Source organism: Lathyrus oleraceus, chromosome 1 (assembly GCF_024323335.1).
Source record: "Lathyrus oleraceus cultivar Zhongwan6 chromosome 1, CAAS_Psat_ZW6_1.0, whole genome shotgun sequence".
Taxonomy (NCBI): domain Eukaryota; kingdom Viridiplantae; phylum Streptophyta; class Magnoliopsida; order Fabales; family Fabaceae; genus Lathyrus; species Lathyrus oleraceus.
In genome coordinates this window covers 163731932-163753037 of record NC_066579.1, presented here as the reverse complement: position 1 = coordinate 163753037, position 21106 = coordinate 163731932, and the positions used below count along the sequence as shown (strand labels likewise).

Here is a 21106-nt window from a genome sequence, read left to right as displayed (position 1 = left end):
CTCGGGGGAGGCTCTAGCACTGGTTTGTTGTGCGCATTAGAAAGGATTGACAGTGTTCTTTTTGGAAGGGTTTTGGTCACGCGGGGGTGACAAGTTGAATTGATGTGTTTGGGTTTGATGGTTGATTGGTTTCGATCGCTCGGGGGCGAGAAATTAGGTTTGACGTGTTTGAGATGTTTTTTGGAGAACGACGAAAGATTGAGCAATGTGGTGTACACCAATCGTCCAATTCTTTCGAAGAATAATAAGGCGTACGCCTTCTATTCCTTTTTCGTTCGAATTATTTTGAAAGTTTGTTTGTGGATGCTGAATACGCACGGTAATGAGGCGTACGTCTCCTACTTGCTTATTCAAGGAATAATGAGGCGTGCGCCTCCTATTCCCTTATCCAATTTTATTTAACATGTTTTAGTCGGAAGTCGATAATTTGTGCAATATGGCGTACGCCAATTATCCAAATAATTGAGAGATGGTGAGGCGTACGCCTCCCCTCTTTTATCATCCGAGGTTTAAATTGTAAACGATATGTTTTTTAGATATCGTATTTGATTTGTGAAAATCGTTTGGATTTGAATTTGGTAGGTTTGCATTGATGACGAAGATTCGAGCAATGTGGCGTACGCCAATTATTCGAATAATCGAAAGATAGTGAGGCGTACGCCTCCTATCCTCTTTTCATCTGAAATATGGAATTAAAAGGATTTGGAATTTGTAGTTGATTTAGAAAATGAGGTTGGAATGTATATGATTAAGGTTTTAATTTGATGACGAAGATTCGAGCAATGTGGCGTACGCCAATTATTCGAATAATCGAAAGACAGTGAGGCGTACGCCTCCTATCCTCTTTTCATCTGAAATATGGAATTTAAAAGGATTTGGAAATTGTAGAAATGTTTTGAAATATTATGATTTGAAGTGTTGTGGTTTGAATAAGGTTTTAATCGGGTGACAAGAACTCGTGTAATATGGCGTACGCCAATTATTCGAGTAATTGAGAAATAGTGAAGCGTACGCCTCCTATCTCCTTTTCATCCCACGTTATATTTAAGAGAAAATTCCTTTTTTAGAAGTTGAATGGTTTGAAAATTGATTTGAATTTAGAAATTATATTGATTTGAAAAAATTGATTTGAAAAAATTGATTTGAAAAAATTGATTTGAAATTGTATGATTATTAGGGTTTAGTCGGGTGACAAGAACTCACGCAATATGGCGTACGCCAATTGTTCAAGTGCTTGAGAAATAGTGAAGCGTACGCTTCCTATCTCCTTTTCATCCCAAGCTATATTTAAAAGAGAAAAATCTTTTGAAATTATATTATATTTTGAAAAGTGATTTGAAATTGTGTTTAAGGATGTAATCGGATGACAAGAACTCGCGCAATATGGCGTACGCCAATTATTCGAGTAATTGGGAAATAGTGAAGCGGAGGCTTACTATTCTCCTTTTCATTTAAAGATTAAAAGTAAAATACTTAGACATTTTAATTAATTATGATGTTCTAAAATTTGATTAGAAATAATAATCAAAATTAAGCTACTGTAATTATTTTTTATAAAACATACAAAATAAGAAATTAATAAACCAAAGAATTAGGGGGTATGGAAAATGAACAGGGGGTAAAGCCCTAAAAGCTGGCTAGGGTTCGCAATAGGCCCCAAGGCCCTAAAATCCTTTTTTATACTCAGCAACAAAAATTTGAAATGGGCCTTAAGCCCAAACTCTTCTAGACTCGCCCAAAAGGTTCCGAGTGAAAGGAAAAAAAAAAAACCCAAAACACTGAGTCCGCGTGACCACGGTCTTCCCCAGGTGGTGGACAACGCGTGCGTCTAGGGAAATGTTAGCACTTTATGATTAATTAATTGACCTGCATCTAGCTATGATTCATACTTTCCATCATCAACATAATTAAAATGCAATTAAAAAACCACCACAAAAACAAATCTCCACTCTCTTCTCTCAGATCTTCGACCCTCTCCATCTCCGAAACAATGCCATCATGTTTTTAACCAAAGTCCTAAGCAAAGATCTAGCAACAAATTGATTCATCCCTGGTGAACATCAAAACCGATCATACATACCCAGTTATCGATTATACCCTAAATCCCAAATCCCCAAAAAAATCAATAACCAACGAATTGTGCATGTATAGAGAAGCAAAGAAGCGTAAGGACTTCAAATGATATAGTCTAAACAAACCGACACACTCATTCAACAATTACCAAGTCACTATATGCTATGGTGGAAGTTGAAATACAAACTCAATCATGAACAAATAACAGTTATGTTAAAGGTTTCAGCGTGAAGGAAGTAAATGTGAAAGGATACCGACAACAAGGAGGTTTGATCTGCTTCAGGTATTTCTCTATTCTTTTTCCTTCCTTCGTGTTCTTCTTGTATGTATGGTTATCATTGGTCCGTTCCGTGTAGTGGTTTTTAGCTCAAACTTGTTGAGATCCAATGTGAAATCTCAACAAGCTCAGAAATTTTAGAGCTTTGATAAGGGTTTTGGACTTTTTTCTGCAGAGTACCGGTGCAAATTTTTTTTCCCCTTTCAATGATTAGAGACTCCTTATTTATAGAGGAAATCCAAGGTCCCCAATAATGTATTCATTGTGAGCTGGCGGAGGATCCCAAGAATCATTCTATTAGAATATCTCAGACTTAGTGGGGGACAAAAATGATTGTGGTAAGGCGAGTTTGTTGGTAGTGGAATCCCTCTATGATGCGTGGTCCCTCCAAACAGAAGTGGTCCCAAAGTGATAAGCATTAGCGGAAGAGTTTGTTGGTAGTGAAATCTCTTCGATGCAGTAAAATACATGCTTCCTGTGGTAAGAAAATTTGATTTTTACTGTTATGTAATTTCATCCTCAAAACACTTAACTATTCCTTGTTTTGCCAACGTGGCCTTTTTTTCAACTGATATGACAGGGCGTTTCCTCATAACTTCCAGAAATTTAAGCTTCTCTTGGTTTATGCAGGTAACGTGATGCTATTGCACTCGCATTTAAGCTGTTACGCAGTCCATGCCGGTCTGTTGTGGATTTGTTGGTTCGGCAAGGCTTCTGTCAAGGTTCAGCCCAGGTTTTTGATTATTTCTCATACCTTCATTCACTATGAATTTTGATGGTGGTTTGCCTTCTGACCTGTAACTCTGTCTTGGCAGGTTTATGGAATTGTTCCTTGCCTTTGGTTATTCCTGTTCGCACGACAACGATGTCTTTACTTGATTACCGCTTGTTTTGCTACCAGTGAACCGGTTTCCTTTAAACAGAGTAAGATGGATCAACTATGGCCCTTCTGATTTTCTTTTTTTCACTCTCTGCACACCTGGATCATAATTTATTCTTTTCTTGTAAGTTCAGAATTTGACGCTTGGGAATTAAGGACCAACTTCTGCTTACGATTTCTTGCGACCTGCTTCAATGTGCCATTGACATTTGAGCTTGGTATAAATAATGATTTTGATCTATTTATCCTGCATGGAATCCTGTACAATATGCTTATTATTATAACCTTGCTCTTACTTATTCATGATTTTACTTCTGATCAAACTGTTGTTTTACCATTCAGGTATTGCAAAACTTGTGTCCTGTATGTTCCTTGGCTCATTTATGGTATGCAGGCTGCAGCGGGCCTACTGACACGTCTAGCTCCCTGATAGCTAATCCTGGTTTACACACAAATGGTATGGTTAACTCTCATCACAGTCCCGTGATAGCATTTCCTTACACCATTTTAATCATGACGAACTATGTGCATTGGCAGTTTTTATTGGCTTTCTTCTATGTACACCTGCAGTTGATTCACAAGCTCGGTCCTTGTCATTGACGGCTAGCCAACAATCTCAGTCCTTGTTGAGACCTCCTAGTCAATTCTGCAGAAACTGTAGTAACAGGTTTTATTATGTGCCTTTTGTCTTGGTTTGTGTACTGAATCTGCAGCAAGTTTGTAAAGGAATAGGCCCTGGTTTAAGTGGCATATTCATGTCTTTAATTCACGTTATGCATTTCCAGACTGTAATGTAGAATTCACTGTTTTGCCGAATATACCGTCCTCATGATTAATGTAATTTTCTCGTGATGAATGACTGGAAATGGTGGCATGCTAAGTTATGTTCCACGGTTTTGCGCAACCTGGTTATGGTCTTAAGTTCAGAACACTGCCTGGTATTGTTTCCCCTCTTGCAACAACATGAAATCCCACGATAATACTGGCCTTTTGGCTTCGGCTAACCTTACTCACTCTAGCTGGTATATTATGTAATCGGCATCTGGATTGCAGTTTGCGGTATGCTTATCAGGACGTGTCTCGCGAATTCTTGGAATTACTTGATGAAGAGAGTGCTTTGTATTGCTCAGCTGCCATGCTATTTCACTGCTTGAATAATATTCTCTTGTATTGCCAACATGTCTTCAGATCATAGGCTAGGACTTCTGTGAACCGTGAAGTTTAAGAATACAAATTGTAAACTTATGCCTTCGCTTGCTGTTTGTATTAATGTGGAGCTTCTGCGGTCTTTGCAGGTTGCAGTTTTGGGTTTATGTTATACACGTTTGGATTTGGCTTGCAGCAGGTACTATACTTATAGCAAGTGGCGACAACAGAAACAAACCATGTATTCATTTGCCGGTCAGAGTATGGTGCTGGAGGATACCCCTGCGGTTCCTAAACGGTTTATGGAAGCATAATGCAGGGAAGGGCATGGGCGACTGTCATGACAGGATGATGTGTATTCTTGATTTTTTTAGAAAATTATTTCTTCCATTTGGCTTGGCTGTAATATTATTCAGAACCTAGGATTGCTTGTAATCGAAAACAATGATGTATTTCCATTAATGGCAATTGAAACAATTATGTTTGTAAAAATCCAAAATTTGTTCAGCTAATGTAATTCTACATTGATATTTTTAAACCATGCCATATTGTATTTTGGGATTCTTGGCCATTTGACACACGTCTGAACACTTGGTCTTTATCCTAAAGACCTCTTAATCTGTGGCCTAAATGATGATTACAAATGAAGAACAAAAATCGTGAATTTAAGTCATTCATTTAATATCTTGTCAACTCTTGCCAACTTGGTTCAGTAAGGTGCAAAAAACAAAATAAGCAATGTTCTCAAACCAACCGTGATCTCATTAAAGGTTATGGACTACTTTGGCATGTCAGCGATTGCTGTCTGTAATAAACCATGTTCATGACTTTGCTTAAGGATTTAGCATTATGGTGTTGGCAAGACGAAACTCAAACCTGACCTTGATCCATACTAGCATTCCACCTCAAGAAGATATCCCTTTTCCTTGTATTTGTGCAATAAACCATACTCCTAGACGAAATTGATTTTATTGAAATGCATGTTTTTATGCATTATTTATGATGGAATGCATGTTATGCTATGCATATGATGTAAAAAAAATGAAATTGATTTTTTTATCGAAATTTAAATATGCCCGGACAAAATTGGGGTATGACAGTTGCCCCTATTTAATTAACTTGAACCAGAGGGTAAGAATGACGACAGTCTTCGTACATTCGTGGTGGAAGGTAATTAAATATAAAAAGACCCAAATTTGTCCTTTGAAATGAAATGCAATGGATTCTAACGGCACCAAGGTATTGGGGTAGGATGTCCGATCAATGTCAACCCTCGAGTCAACATTCAAACCTTGTAAAGGTCGTTTCTGATGTAAAGACAAAATTGGGATCGGTTTTCTGACACCAAAAGGATGACAGAGATTCACCATGATTTTGAGGATTGTCATCACCAAAAGGATGATGGATAAGTTGAGTTTCAAAGGTAGTCATCACCAAAAGGATGATGGTTACAGTGGCTACAACAAAGATCGCCATCACCAAAAGGATGATGGTAAGATTAACAACAAATCTCGCTATCACCTAAAGGATGAAAGCTAGACACAATCCAAAGATTCCCATTACTGAGAGTATAGTATCAAGACTATCACCAAAAGGATGATAGTTAATTCATCAACTTCAAAGATCACCGTCACCAAAAGGATGAAGGTAATATCCAACAATCAAAACTTGTTATCACCAAAAGGATGATAATAAGTCAAACAACTTCAATGATCACCATTCACCAAAAGGATGAAGGTATAGTCACACAACAAACTTGTTATCACCAAAAGGATGATAATAAATCAACACACAATCGATCATCGTCACCAAAAGGATGAAGGTAAGATCAAGACAAACTTGTTATCACCAAAAGGATGATAATCACCATCACCAAAAGGATGAAGGTATAATTAAAAGATAAAACTTGTTACCACCAAAAGGATGATAATAAGCACACAACGCAATTGATCACCGTCACCAAAAGGATGAAGGTAAGATCAAGACAAATTTGTTATCACCAAAAGGATGATAATCACCATCACCAAAAGGATGAAGGTACTGTCAAACGACAAAACTTAGTTACCACCAAAAGGATGATAATAAGCACTCACGCAACTGATCACCATCACTAAAAGGATGAAGGTAGGATCAAGACACAAACTTGTTATCACCAAAAGGATGATAAGAAGTCAACAATCACCATCACCAAAAGGATGAAGGTGTTGTCAAACGACAAAACTTAGTTATCACCAAAAGGATGATAATAAGCACACACGCAATTGATCACCATCACCAAAAGGATGAAGGTAGGATCAAGACACAAACTTGTTATCACCAAAAGGATGATAAGAAGTCAACAATCACCATCACCAAAAGGATGAAGGTATTGTCAAACGACAAAACTTAGTTACCACCAAAAGGATGATAATAAGCACACACGCAATTGATCACCATCACCAAAAGGATGAAGGTATGATCAAGACACAAACTTGTTATCACCAAAAGGATGATAAGAAGTCAACAATCACCATCACCAAAAGGATGAAGGTATTGTCAAACGACAAAACTTGTTACCACCAAAAGGATGATAAGAAGCACACACGCAATTGATCACCATCACCAAAAGGATGAAGGTAGGATCAAGACACAAACTTGTTATCACCAAAATGATGATAATAAGTCAACAATCACCATCACCAAAAGGATGAAGGTATTGTCAAAAGACACAACTTGTTACCACCAAAAGGATGATAATAAGTCGATAGTCACCATCACCAAAAGGATGAAGGCACTACAACACAACAGAAATCGTTATCACCAAAAGGATGATAATGAATCCACAATCACCATCACCAAAAGGATAAAGGTGAGATCATAACTTCAAAACATGTTACCACCAAAAGGATGATAATAAGTTATAATAACTTCAAATATTGCTGACACCAAAAGGATGACAGTGGGAATGGACTTTCCAAATGTCACCATCACCAAAAGGATGATAGCTTAAACTGAACTCCATAGTCCCTATCACCAAAAGGATGATATTGGATTGAACTGGACGTCATCACCAAAAGGATGATGGTTGAACCAAAATGACAAGGATTGCTTATCACCATAAGGATCGCCGACACCAAAAGGATGACGGTAGGCTGTAATAATTGTAGAGGTCACCATTCACCAAAAGGATGAAGGTTGGACCAAAACTTCAAGGATCTTCGACACCAAAAGGATGACAGTAAGATCGCAAATATCAAGGATTTACCATTACCAAAAGGATAACGGTGATCGTAAACAGGGTGATGATCAATATTATTCCTCATTGGGCTTCCACCAAAAGGATGATAGTGAGAAAAATATTGGAAAAACAAAGCTACCGACAAAGTTCAGTAAACCTGATTTGTTAGGTAGCATTGGAACATTGCTGGATGAGACTTGCTCGGGGTATTGACAACAAAAGGTTGCAAAGCCAATATTCTCTGGGGAGATGTAGTTTCTGTCAACAAAAGGTTGCAAAGCCAATATTCTCTGGGGAGATGTAGTGTCTGTCAACAAAAGGTTACAGGAAACGACTCATTGAGGGACGCTCAATGTGAAACAAGGTAAGTGTTTAAAGAAACATTGCTTGACTTAGCTGAGGATGACATCTTATTAACCAAAGATTAAAGGATATAACTCAATGGGGAACGCCCAATAGGGTAGGAACTCACTCAGAGAAAGTGACAATGACTCAATTGAGGATTGGCCTGGATGCCTATGACTAAACCTTGGGTTTTGATTCGTGTTATGTACATGAATGATATGTATGCGTTATGTATGAGGTGATGTATGTGATGCATGTTTAAATGCAAAGAATGATTGGTTTGTTTGGGATTGGCCCCCCTTTTAAAGGTGATGTATTTTTGGAAACCAATGTTGGTTATTTTTGTTTTGTGTAGGTGCCACCAAGGCGGGCTTTGGTTTTTTTGGTAATTGTCAATGTGGATTGGACTGTTGATTGGTGACATGATCTGACTTCCCGACACTCGGTAGCTGATGATGTGATGAACACGCAATAGATGCGGATACTCTTGGTGCCCCAAGTTTGATCTCTTGCTGATATATTATGTATTTGTCTTCGAGAAGATCTCGATTCTTCTTCTAAGATGCCTGGCCAGCCTGTAACTGAGCATAGCGACGTGATTAACGCATGATGATTGTGCTTTTGACGTGCTCTAAGGATTCTTGTCAAGGTATGATGTTGTACTGGTAGGAACTTTCGACGTTTTTGTTGTGAATTCAAGTAGTCGCTAATGTCTTGATGCAATCTGCTTGACTGACTTGAAGATATGAAGGGAATTTTGCCCCTTGCAACTTGTCTTGCCCCTGACTGTAGGGTGTTCAAAGGAATTTTCCTTGAAAGGTAACCTTAGGAGTGATTATCCCATGACATGGCCTGAGTTTATTTTTCCCAACTCCTGAATCTTGCAATGGTCTGCCCCTGATTAGCCTTTGAGGGACTTGCCCCAGACGGACTGAGTATTGAAGTGTTTTTTTCCCTGATCAACCGATGCTTGGAGATTTGTCTTACACAGACTACGTCTTAGGTCAATATGATCAAAAGATGCCATGCCCCTGATTCACAAGATGGTCTTGATATGTGTCAGCACCATCAATCAAGTGCCCCTTGAATTGCCCTTTGTAGGATCTTTCTCGATATCAAGTACTGACTGATAATTAAGAATTGTTATTCAAGAAATGGTGATTTTAATGCAACGATTATGCAAATTTTAAAAAACAATCATTCACTCAGAGTGTTGTGGTAGTGTGTGACGAGTGGACCATGAGTCCAAACGCGGTGCTGATTCAGCTAGTGTGTGAATGATATAGTGAGAAGAGAATATTAGCAAATCTTTGGGAGTCAGTTTACTCAACCTTGCTATAGTATGCCTTCAGAACAAACCTTACTTCAATTAGGTCTTTTGAGGGTTGTAACGTGGCTTGGTTCATGGTTATTGAAACAAAAGGATATAAGGCTCAAAGTTTATTTTAACCCACCCCTTCTTCATGATGACCTCCAATCCTACGTTCAGTTAATTCACACACGTTCGTCTTTTGCAGGTGTAAGGGTAAAGATGGTGATTCAAGGTCTCTTGGAATGGCAGCCACCTTATTTCGTTTTTTGGATGTCGGTGACCTTTTGATTCTTGATATGGTGGTCACTGAATCTTGTTTTGTTTTTGTTGAAGATTTTCATTGCCTCTTTTGATTTTTGCTTTGATCCCTAACTTTTGCATGGACCGCTCTGTTTGAAGCTTTAATCCATCGGGATTGCCCCAGTTTTTGCCTAAGTCTCCTTTCAGGGTGTTAGACTTAGCGGGTTTTTTCTTTGATTTTTTTTTTGGAATTGTGACTGCCAAGTCATTGGTCATTGAAGAACAACGAACCTAAATTTTGGATTTGTATGGTTTCTTCGACACTTCAATATGTGTGTGAAGAATATCATGTGATTGATCCTTGTATGGGATATTTCATCTTGTAATTTGAATGTGTAGTCAAATCAACTGAACACTACCCTGCCCCCGGTTAAGCATAAGGGTTTGTAGATCTGAAAGAAACTCCTACTTCTAGGCTCGAAGTGGTTGACTATGGATTAACTCCTTATCTCTCCAGTATTTGGGGATTTGAAACAATGCCTGTACATCATCAGCAAGGTTTTATCCGAAAGCATACAATCAGTAATTATGAGTATTTTGTTTTCGTCATCCTCCTTCCAACATTTACTAACAATAGTGTGATGAAAGAAAGTGAGGTGGAAAAGTATGTGTTTGTGATTTGCAAATGTGATAGATGAGTGAATATGAAAGATTGATTCAAAGCATGCATAATCATCCCATTAATAAAACCAAATACAAATGACAATGTTTAGAGCATACAGTACTTAGACAAACAAGATCAAATTACAAGAATGCAAAAATGGTAAAAATGGCACAATGATTGCCTTCATTCAGATGAACAGGCCTTCATCTTTTGATTCTTCGGAGGAAATGCTCTGCTTGTTCAGGCTGGTGGGAAGCTTTACCTTCGAGCTTCACTTGACTCTGCATGCGCCAGCATGGGGTTCGTTGCAACGTTTGGCCTCACTGGTGTGAATGTAAGTGCCTTACTATCAACCAAGTCCTGGACCTTGTGCTTGAAAGCCTTACAGTTCTCTATTGTGTGCCCTGGGGCACCCATGTGATACTCACAGTGAGCATTGACGTTGTAGCCTGGTAGATATGGCGGAGTTGCAGGTGTTAGCTCCTTCAAAACAATTGATCCATCCTTTAGCAGGTAGGGAAGGATCTTGCTGTATGGTACTGGCAAAGGATCGAAATGTCTTTCTGGCCTCCTTGCCCTTTGCTGGTTAGGTGGACGTGGTTGTGGAGCACGTTGCTGTTGATTTTGATGCGGCTGTTGGTAAGCCGGCTGTTGATAAGGCTGTTGATACTGTTGTTGATAGGGTGGCTGATATGGTGTCGGGATGACCGCAGAAACTGATCGTAAGGCATAGGAGCATACGGACGTGCCCTATATCCTCCTCCTCTCATTATGGCATTGGTTTGCCCTTCTGGCTTCTTTGGGAGATTAGGATAAGGTTTCTTCATCCCATTTGAGGCATTAGCAGCACAAGGTAGCTTTCCCTTCTTGATCTGGCTCTCAATTCGTTCTCCCACAGAGACGACCTCAGAAAAAGTTGGGAAACTGGATCCTACCATCTTCTCCATGTACTGGGTGTGCAGGGTTCCCATAAACATATCAATTAGTTCTTTGTCGAGGAGAGGAGGTTGAACACGAGCCGCTAGCTCTCTCCAACGTTGTGCATATTCCTTGAATGGCTCATTATTGCGCTGAGTCATGTCTTGCAGCTGTGTGCGATTGGGTGCTAGATCAGTATTGTACTGGTAATGCCTGAGGAATGCTTCAGCAAGGTCTCTCCATGACTGGACCTGACCTTTCTCCAATTGCATGTACCACTCCAAGGATGCCCCACTGAGACTATCTTGGAAGTAATGAATCAGGAGTTGATCATTACTGATGTGGGCAGCCATCTTACGGCAATAAGCTCTGAGGTGAGTTCTCGGGCAGCTGATCCCTTTGTACTTGTCAAAGTCTGGGACTTTGAATTTTTGTGGAATCACGAGTCCTGGCTCCAGGCACATATCAACGGCGTCTAAACCGGGAGTAGTGTGAACCTCCAAGGACTTAAACTTTTCCTCCAAAGCCTGGAGTCTATCAACATTTGGGTTTGGGAGACCTCCAACAGCAAGCTTGGCGGGTTGTGGCATGAAGAAAGCGTCATACGGATCTTCATCGCCCATCACGGATCCATGGCGAGCAGATGTAGCAGAATGCTCACGGGGGTTCATGTTGACCATGGGAACAGGAATAAGGATCGGTCCTCCCTCAGGATGGGCAGGATTACCATCAAGGTTAGTTACTCCAGGGATGCTAAGTGATGGCGATCCAAACTCGGCAGCAACTTTCCTAGCTTCAGCGTTAGTCTCAGCATCCTTCTCCTTTTGGGCCAAGAGTAACATGGTTTCCAGCAAGCGATCCATCTTTGCCTGCATGGAGTCAATGTCGGTCCTCATCGAAACTTGGTTGGCTTCAAGCTGTTCAAGTGTCATCTTGTAATTGCAGCGTGTCTCGTACCGGTGTCGAGTAGTCAGCGTTTACTGGACAAAGGGTAGAATATGGTGTAAGTTTTTGTTTCTGGAAGATGAAATGCAATGCATGTTTATGATATGCGAATGCATGAAATTGTGCCATGTTCTTCGGAAAGGAATACAGACTCAAGATTATTCACACGTCAGGTACGTCAGGATAAGAGGAAGAAGTACAAGTTTCTCTGATTAGAAATTCCCAAAGGTAGGTTCTAAAGTTATGTTTTCAAGGAAGGAACTTAGACTCACGGATCAAGTTCAAAACTTCCTCGCAATGGTGGGCTAGCCACAATGTGATGGGAGTTCTGAAATGATCTAATCTAAGTGGGATTCTCGTATTGTACGAACAGGGTGTACACCCTTCGGTTCAATACTACATAATCACCGATTATGAAAACAAAACTTGGTTTTAAGGCAAGGTCCCTAGAGTCACGGATCGTGTTTAGAACCTCCACCGCAATGATGGGCTAGCCATATTGTGATGGGAACTCCAAACAGATCTAATCTAGGTGGAGTCTTCGTATTGTCCCAATAGGCGTACGCCCCTCGGTTCAATACTACACAACTCCGGGTTCTAAGTTTTTCTCGAAGCTCGGGTATGGAGCTTATCTCACAACATACATCAAGCCCCATATTATAGCATCAAGAGGAAATACATACAACACAAACAATCAGAATAAAATACAGAAATATAAACGTGGAAAGAAAGAATATCTTTCAACAGTCATAGCAAAATCAGACTAAGTTAGGTTAGACTCTCTCTTGCTTGGAGCAGGGTCCCCAGCAGAGTCGCCAGTCTGTCGCACCTCAAAAAATGATGATAATGCGATCCCTCGCGATAGGACGCGGAAAAAATGTTGTTCGAAATAGAGTCGCCACCGAACTTTATTCATTCCAATGAAGGAATAGGAAAATATCGAGAAAACCTTTAAAGATAAGAATAATGGTCGTCGCAACCATATTCGGGTTCGGGAGTCGATTACGCAAGGGGAAGGTATTAGCACCCCTTACGTCCGTTGTACTCAACGGGAACCTCTTAGTCTGATTTTGCTATTTGACTGTTTAATTGACTGTTTATCTGCTTGCTTCGAGTGATTAAAATTGATGATAGATATGGATGAAGACCTCAGGAGGGGGAAATGGGAGGTTTTTTATTAGTGTGCTCGCGAAGATACAACAATCTCCTGCCTACGTATCCTTATAGTGCAATAAGGAAATCAGAGCATTCGTAGTTCGGGCTACTACGAATATTGTTGGGTTTTGTTTTGATGAACGACTGTGTAGGTCGGCGTTCTAACGGCTAAACGCTGGCTTGTCTACTCTCGGGGGAGGCTCTAGCACTGGTTTGTTGTGCGCATTAGAAAGGATTGACAGTGTTCTTTTTGGAAGGGTTTTGGTCACGCGGGGGTGACAAGTTGAATTGATGTGTTTGGGTTTGATGGTTGATTGGTTTCGATCGCTCGGGGGCGAGAAATTAGGTTTGACGTGTTTGAGATGTTTTTTGGAGAACGACGAAAGATTGAGCAATGTGGTGTACACCAATCGTCCAATTCTTTCGAAGAATAATAAGGCGTACGCCTTCTATTCCTTTTTCGTTCGAATTATTTTGAAAGTTTGTTTGTGGATGCTGAATACGCACGGTAATGAGGCGTACGTCTCCTACTTGCTTATTCAAGGAATAATGAGGCGTGCGCCTCCTATTCCCTTATCCAATTTTATTTAACATGTTTTAGTCGGAAGTCGATAATTTGTGCAATATGGCGTACGCCAATTATCCAAATAATTGAGAGATGGTGAGGCGTACGCCTCCCCTCTTTTATCATCCGAGGTTTAAATTGTAAACGATATGTTTTTTAGATATCGTATTTGATTTGTGAAAATCGTTTGGATTTGAATTTGGTAGGTTTGCATTGATGACGAAGATTCGAGCAATGTGGCGTACGCCAATTATTCGAATAATCGAAAGATAGTGAGGCGTACGCCTCCTATCCTCTTTTCATCTGAAATATGGAATTAAAAGGATTTGGAATTTGTAGTTGATTTAGAAAATGAGGTTGGAATGTATATGATTAAGGTTTTAATTTGATGACGAAGATTCGAGCAATGTGGCGTACGCCAATTATTCGAATAATCGAAAGACAGTGAGGCGTACGCCTCCTATCCTCTTTTCATCTGAAATATGGAATTTAAAAGGATTTGGAAATTGTAGAAATGTTTTGAAATATTATGATTTGAAGTGTTGTGGTTTGAATAAGGTTTTAATCGGGTGACAAGAACTCGTGTAATATGGCGTACGCCAATTATTCGAGTAATTGAGAAATAGTGAAGCGTACGCCTCCTATCTCCTTTTCATCCCACGTTATATTTAAGAGAAAATTCCTTTTTTAGAAGTTGAATGGTTTGAAAATTGATTTGAATTTAGAAATTATATTGATTTGAAAAAATTGATTTGAAATTGTATGATTATTAGGGTTTAGTCGGGTGACAAGAACTCACGCAATATGGCGTACGCCAATTGTTCAAGTGCTTGAGAAATAGTGAAGCGTACGCTTCCTATCTCCTTTTCATCCCAAGCTATATTTAAAAGAGAAAAATCTTTTGAAATTATATTATATTTTGAAAAGTGATTTGAAATTGTGTTTAAGGATGTAATCGGATGACAAGAACTCGCGCAATATGGCGTACGCCAATTATTCGAGTAATTGGGAAATAGTGAAGCGGAGGCTTACTATTCTCCTTTTCATTTAAAGATTAAAAGTAAAATACTTAGACATTTTAATTAATTATGATGTTCTAAAATTTGATTAGAAATAATAATCAAAATTAAGCTACTGTAATTATTTTTTATAAAACATACAAAATAAGAAATTAATAAACCAAAGAATTAGGGGGTATGGAAAATGAACAGGGGGTAAAGCCCTAAAAGCTGGCTAGGGTTCGCAATAGGCCCCAAGGCCCTAAAATCCTTTTTTATACTCAGCAACAAAAATTTGAAATGGGCCTTAAGCCCAAACTCTTCTAGACTCGCCCAAAAGGTTCCGAGTGAAAGGAAAAAAAAAAAACCCAAAACACTGAGTCCGCGTGACCACGGTCTTCCCCAGGTGGTGGACAACGCGTGCGTCTAGGGAAATGTTAGCACTTTATGATTAATTAATTGACCTGCATCTAGCTATGATTCATACTTTCCATCATCAACATAATTAAAATGCAATTAAAAAACCACCACAAAAACAAATCTCCACTCTCTTCTCTCAGATCTTCGACCCTCTCCATCTCCGAAACAATGCCATCATGTTTTTAACCAAAGTCCTAAGCAAAGATCTAGCAACAAATTGATTCATCCCTGGTGAACATCAAAACCGATCATACATACCCAGTTATCGATTATACCCTAAATCCCAAATCCCCAAAAAAATCAATAACCAACGAATTGTGCATGTATAGAGAAGCAAAGAAGCGTAAGGACTTCAAATGATATAGTCTAAACAAACCGACACACTCATTCAACAATTACCAAGTCACTATATGCTATGGTGGAAGTTGAAATACAAACTCAATCATGAACAAATAACAGTTATGTTAAAGGTTTCAGCGTGAAGGAAGTAAATGTGAAAGGATACCGACAACAAGGAGGTTTGATCTGCTTCAGGTATTTCTCTATTCTTTTTCCTTCCTTCGTGTTCTTCTTGTATGTATGGTTATCATTGGTCCGTTCCGTGTAGTGGTTTTTAGCTCAAACTTGTTGAGATCCAATGTGAAATCTCAACAAGCTCAGAAATTTTAGAGCTTTGATAAGGGTTTTGGACTTTTTTCTGCAGAGTACCGGTGCAAATTTTTTTTCCCCTTTCAATGATTAGAGACTCCTTATTTATAGAGGAAATCCAAGGTCCCCAATAATGTATTCATTGTGAGCTGGCGGAGGATCCCAAGAATCATTCTATTAGAATATCTCAGACTTAGTGGGGGACAAAAATGATTGTGGTAAGGCGAGTTTGTTGGTAGTGGAATCCCTCTATGATGCGTGGTCCCTCCAAACAGAAGTGGTCCCAAAGTGATAAGCATTAGCGGAAGAGTTTGTTGGTAGTGAAATCTCTTCGATGCAGTAAAATACATGCTTCCTGTGGTAAGAAAATTTGATTTTTACTGTTATGTAATTTCATCCTCAAAACACTTAACTATTCCTTGTTTTGCCAACGTGGCCTTTTTTTCAACTGATATGACAGGGCGTTTCCTCATAACTTCCAGAAATTTAAGCTTCTCTTGGTTTATGCAGGTAACGTGATGCTATTGCACTCGCATTTAAGCTGTTACGCAGTCCATGCCGGTCTGTTGTGGATTTGTTGGTTCGGCAAGGCTTCTGTCAAGGTTCAGCCCAGGTTTTTGATTATTTCTCATACCTTCATTCACTATGAATTTTGATGGTGGTTTGCCTTCTGACCTGTAACTCTGTCTTGGCAGGTTTATGGAATTGTTCCTTGCCTTTGGTTATTCCTGTTCGCACGACAACGATGTCTTTACTTGATTACCGCTTGTTTTGCTACCAGTGAACCGGTTTCCTTTAAACAGAGTAAGATGGATCAACTATGGCCCTTCTGATTTTCTTTTTTTCACTCTCTGCACACCTGGATCATAATTTATTCTTTTCTTGTAAGTTCAGAATTTGACGCTTGGGAATTAAGGACCAACTTCTGCTTACGATTTCTTGCGACCTGCTTCAATGTGCCATTGACATTTGAGCTTGGTATAAATAATGATTTTGATCTATTTATCCTGCATGGAATCCTGTACAATATGCTTATTATTATAACCTTGCTCTTACTTATTCATGATTTTACTTCTGATCAAACTGTTGTTTTACCATTCAGGTATTGCAAAACTTGTGTCCTGTATGTTCCTTGGCTCATTTATGGTATGCAGGCTGCAGCGGGCCTACTGACACGTCTAGCTCCCTGATAGCTAATCCTGGTTTACACACAAATGGTATGGTTAACTCTCATCACAGTCCCGTGATAGCATTTCCTTACACCATTTTAATCATGACGAACTATGTGCATTGGCAGTTTTTATTGGCTTTCTTCTATGTACACCTGCAGTTGATTCACAAGCTCGGTCCTTGTCATTGACGGCTAGCCAACAATCTCAGTCCTTGTTGAGACCTCCTAGTCAATTCTGCAGAAACTGTAGTAACAGGTTTTATTATGTGCCTTTTGTCTTGGTTTGTGTACTGAATCTGCAGCAAGTTTGTAAAGGAATAGGCCCTGGTTTAAGTGGCATATTCATGTCTTTAATTCACGTTATGCATTTCCAGACTGTAATGTAGAATTCACTGTTTTGCCGAATATACCGTCCTCATGATTAATGTAATTTTCTCGTGATGAATGACTGGAAATGGTGGCATGCTAAGTTATGTTCCACGGTTTTGCGCAACCTGGTTATGGTCTTAAGTTCAGAACACTGCCTGGTATTGTTTCCCCTCTTGCAACAACATGAAATCCCACGATAATACTGGCCTTTTGGCTTCGGCTAACCTTACTCACTCTAGCTGGTATATTATGTAATCGGCATCTGGATTGCAGTTTGCGGTATGCTTATCAGGACGTGTCTCGCGAATTCTTGGAATTACTTGATGAAGAGAGTGCTTTGTATTGCTCAGCTGCCATGCTATTTCACTGCTTGAATAATATTCTCTTGTATTGCCAACATGTCTTCAGATCATAGGCTAGGACTTCTGTGAACCGTGAAGTTTAAGAATACAAATTGTAAACTTATGCCTTCGCTTGCTGTTTGTATTAATGTGGAGCTTCTGCGGTCTTTGCAGGTTGCAGTTTTGGGTTTATGTTATACACGTTTGGATTTGGCTTGCAGCAGGTACTATACTTATAGCAAGTGGCGACAACAGAAACAAACCATGTATTCATTTGCCGGTCAGAGTATGGTGCTGGAGGATACCCCTGCGGTTCCTAAACGGTTTATGGAAGCATAATGCAGGGAAGGGCATGGGCGACTGTCATGACAGGATGATGTGTATTCTTGATTTTTTTAGAAAATTATTTCTTCCATTTGGCTTGGCTGTAATATTATTCAGAACCTAGGATTGCTTGTAATCGAAAACAATGATGTATTTCCATTAATGGCAATTGAAACAATTATGTTTGTAAAAATCCAAAATTTGTTCAGCTAATGTAATTCTACATTGATATTTTTAAACCATGCCATATTGTATTTTGGGATTCTTGGCCATTTGACACACGTCTGAACACTTGGTCTTTATCCTAAAGACCTCTTAATCTGTGGCCTAAATGATGATTACAAATGAAGAACAAAAATCGTGAATTTAAGTCATTCATTTAATATCTTGTCAACTCTTGCCAACTTGGTTCAGTAAGGTGCAAAAAACAAAATAAGCAATGTTCTCAAACCAACCGTGATCTCATTAAAGGTTATGGACTACTTTGGCATGTCAGCGATTGCTGTCTGTAATAAACCATGTTCATGACTTTGCTTAAGGATTTAGCATTATGGTGTTGGCAAGACGAAACTCAAACCTGACCTTGATCCATACTAGCATTCCACCTCAAGAAGATATCCCTTTTCCTTGTATTTGTGCAATAAACCATACTCCTAGACGAAATTGATTTTATTGAAATGCATGTTTTTATGCATTATTTATGATGGAATGCATGTTATGCTATGCATATGATGTAAAAAAAATGAAATTGATTTTTTTATCGAAATTTAAATATGCCCGGACAAAACTCAAGTCTCTAAACTGCTCAATTAAATCCAATTCCTTAACCATTAACATAGACATATGCAATGATTTCCGACTCAATGCATCAGCCACTACGTTTGCTTTACCCGGATGGTAATTCAAACCAAAGTCATAATCGTTCAGAAACTCTAACCATCTCCTCTGTCTCATATTCAGCTCTTTCTTATCAAACAAATACTTTAAACTTTTATGGTCACTGAAAACCTCAAATCTTGACCCGTACAAGTAATGCCTCCATAACTTCAGAACAAACACCACAGCTGCCAACTCTAAATCGTGTGTCGGATAGTTCCTCTCATGAACCTTCAGTTGTCTCGAAGCATAAGCTACAACCTGCTTATTCTGCATCAAAACACCACCCAAACCCAACAATGAAGCATCACAGAAAACCTTAAATGGTTCCGACAGACTTGGTAATATCAGAATAGGAGCAGTAGTTAACCTTCTCTTTAACTCTTGGAAACCTTCTTCACATTTTGAGTCCCAAACAAACGCTTTCCCCTTTCTAGTCAACATCGTCAACGGTAACGCCAACTTAGAAAATCCCTCAATGAATTTCCTATAATAACCTGCAAGTCCAAGAAAACTCCTTATCTCAGAAACTGACTTCGGAGCTTCCTACTTAGATACCGCTTCTATCTTAGAAGGATCAACAGCAACACCACCTCTTGAAACCACATGACCAAGAAAACTAACCTCTTCTAACCAAAATTCACACTTGGACAGTTTAGCAAATAACTTCTTTTCTCGTAGAACTCCTAAAACCACTCTCAAATGTTCAACATGCTCTTCTTCAGATTTCGAATACACCAAAATATCGTCAATAAACACCACAACAAACTTGTCTAGGTACGGATGGAAAATCCTATTCATATACTCCATAAATACCCCAGGCGCATTAGTCACACCAAAAGGCATTACAGAATACTCATAATGTCCATACCTTGTTCTGAAAGCAGTCTTCTGAATATCCTCAGTTTTCACACGTATCTGATGATACCCCGATCTCAAATCTATTTTGCTGAACACACTCGCACCAACCAACTGTTCCATCAAATCATCAATCCTCGGCAAAGGATACCGATTCTTGATCGTCACTTTATTCAGTTGCCTGTAGTCTACACACAACCTCATAGTACCTTCTTTCTTCTTAACCAATAACACTGGTGCGCCCCACGGTGACACACTCGGACGAATAAGTTTCTTATTCAACAGATCTTCCAACTGACTCTTCAATTCAGTTAACTCAACAGCAGACATACGGTACGGAGCCATCGATATCGTCCTAGTACCAGGTACCAAATCAATCGAGAACTCAACTTCACGCTCTGGCAGTAATTCATTCACTTCTTCAGGAAACACATCAGGAAAATCACACACCACGGCTAGATCGCAAATCACCAGTTTATCTTTAGCCTCCAAAGTCGCTAACAGCATAAACAACTCTGCTCCATCTGCTATTGCCTCATTCACCTGCCTTGCTGATAGAAACAAACTCTTTCCTTCCTCAATCTCAGGAAAGATCACAGTCTTATCAAAACAGTTGATATAAACTCGGTTAAACACCAACCAGTTCATACCCAGAATAACATCAATCTGCACTAGTGGAAGACACACGAGGTTCATCCCAAAGTCTCTACCAAAAATACTCAAAGGACAATTTAAACAAACTGAAGTAGTAGTCACTGAACCCTTTGCAGGAGTATCAATCACCATACTACCATGCATCTCAGATATCTCTAATTTAAGTTTCACAGCACAATCCAAGGATATAAAGGAATGAGTAGCACCGGTGTCAATAATGGCTACAAGAGGAAAGCCATTAATATAACACGTACCTCGGATCAAACGATCATCTGCAAAAGTCTCAGAACCCGATAAAGCAAAGACCTTGCCTCCCGACTGGTTCTCCTTCTTCGGCTTAGGACACTGTGGACTGATATGACCCACCTCTCCACAGTTGAAACAAGTCAAAGTCTTCAACCGGCACTCTGCAGCCAAGTGACCACCTTTTCCATACTTGAAACACTTCTTCTCAATACTGGTACACTCATGGATATGATGTCCAGCCTGACCACATCTGTAACACTTAGCAGGGGCACTGGAGTCTCCCCCACTAGGTCTCTTCATCCCACTCTGTCTCTGGAAACCTTTGCCAGCTGCATACGGTTTCCCACGATCATTTTGATTCTTGCCTTTCCTATCAACCCTCTGCTGATAGCTCTCCGCTCTGGCCTTGGTATCCTGTTCAAAAATCCTGCAATAGTCAACCAAGTCAGAAAACACTCTGATCC

General features: G+C 39.5%; 1 protein-coding gene and 1 long non-coding RNA gene across 28 annotated transcripts in view; one reads left to right on the top strand and one right to left on the bottom strand.

Annotated features, from left to right (window-relative positions):
• Window positions 1-15859, bottom strand: part of LOC127124671 (uncharacterized) — a 48641-nt gene extending 32782 nt beyond the window's left edge. For 2 of the 6 annotated variants that reach the window (XR_007804183.1, XM_051054174.1), the window contains exon 1: window positions 15661-15859. Coding sequence is in view for 1 of the 6 variants with exons in the window: in XM_051054172.1 (XP_050910129.1) it covers window positions 10661-12004 (1344 nt within the window). In the remaining 5 variants the exon portion in view is untranslated. Of the gene's footprint in view, window positions 1-2327; window positions 9061-9603; window positions 12053-15660 lie in introns of those variants that run through there. The other 4 variants (XM_051054173.1, XM_051054171.1, XR_007804177.1 and 1 more) reach the window with 3 other exon arrangements.
• On the top strand, window positions 346-18262 carry LOC127124727 (uncharacterized). Of its 22 annotated transcripts, none has more exons than XR_007804303.1 (8): window positions 346-2356; window positions 2526-2830; window positions 2981-3083; window positions 3166-3274; window positions 3365-3448; window positions 3573-3687; window positions 17134-17230; window positions 17859-18262. It is a non-coding gene; the product is annotated as an uncharacterized LOC127124727 (long non-coding RNA). The 22 variants fall into 22 exon arrangements; XR_007804309.1 differs by lacking the exon at window positions 17134-17230 and adding an exon at window positions 3801-3897; XR_007804225.1 differs by lacking the exons at window positions 17134-17230; window positions 17859-18262 and adding exons at window positions 3801-3897; window positions 4526-4929.
• The last annotated feature ends 2844 nt before the right edge of the window (window positions 18263-21106 follow it).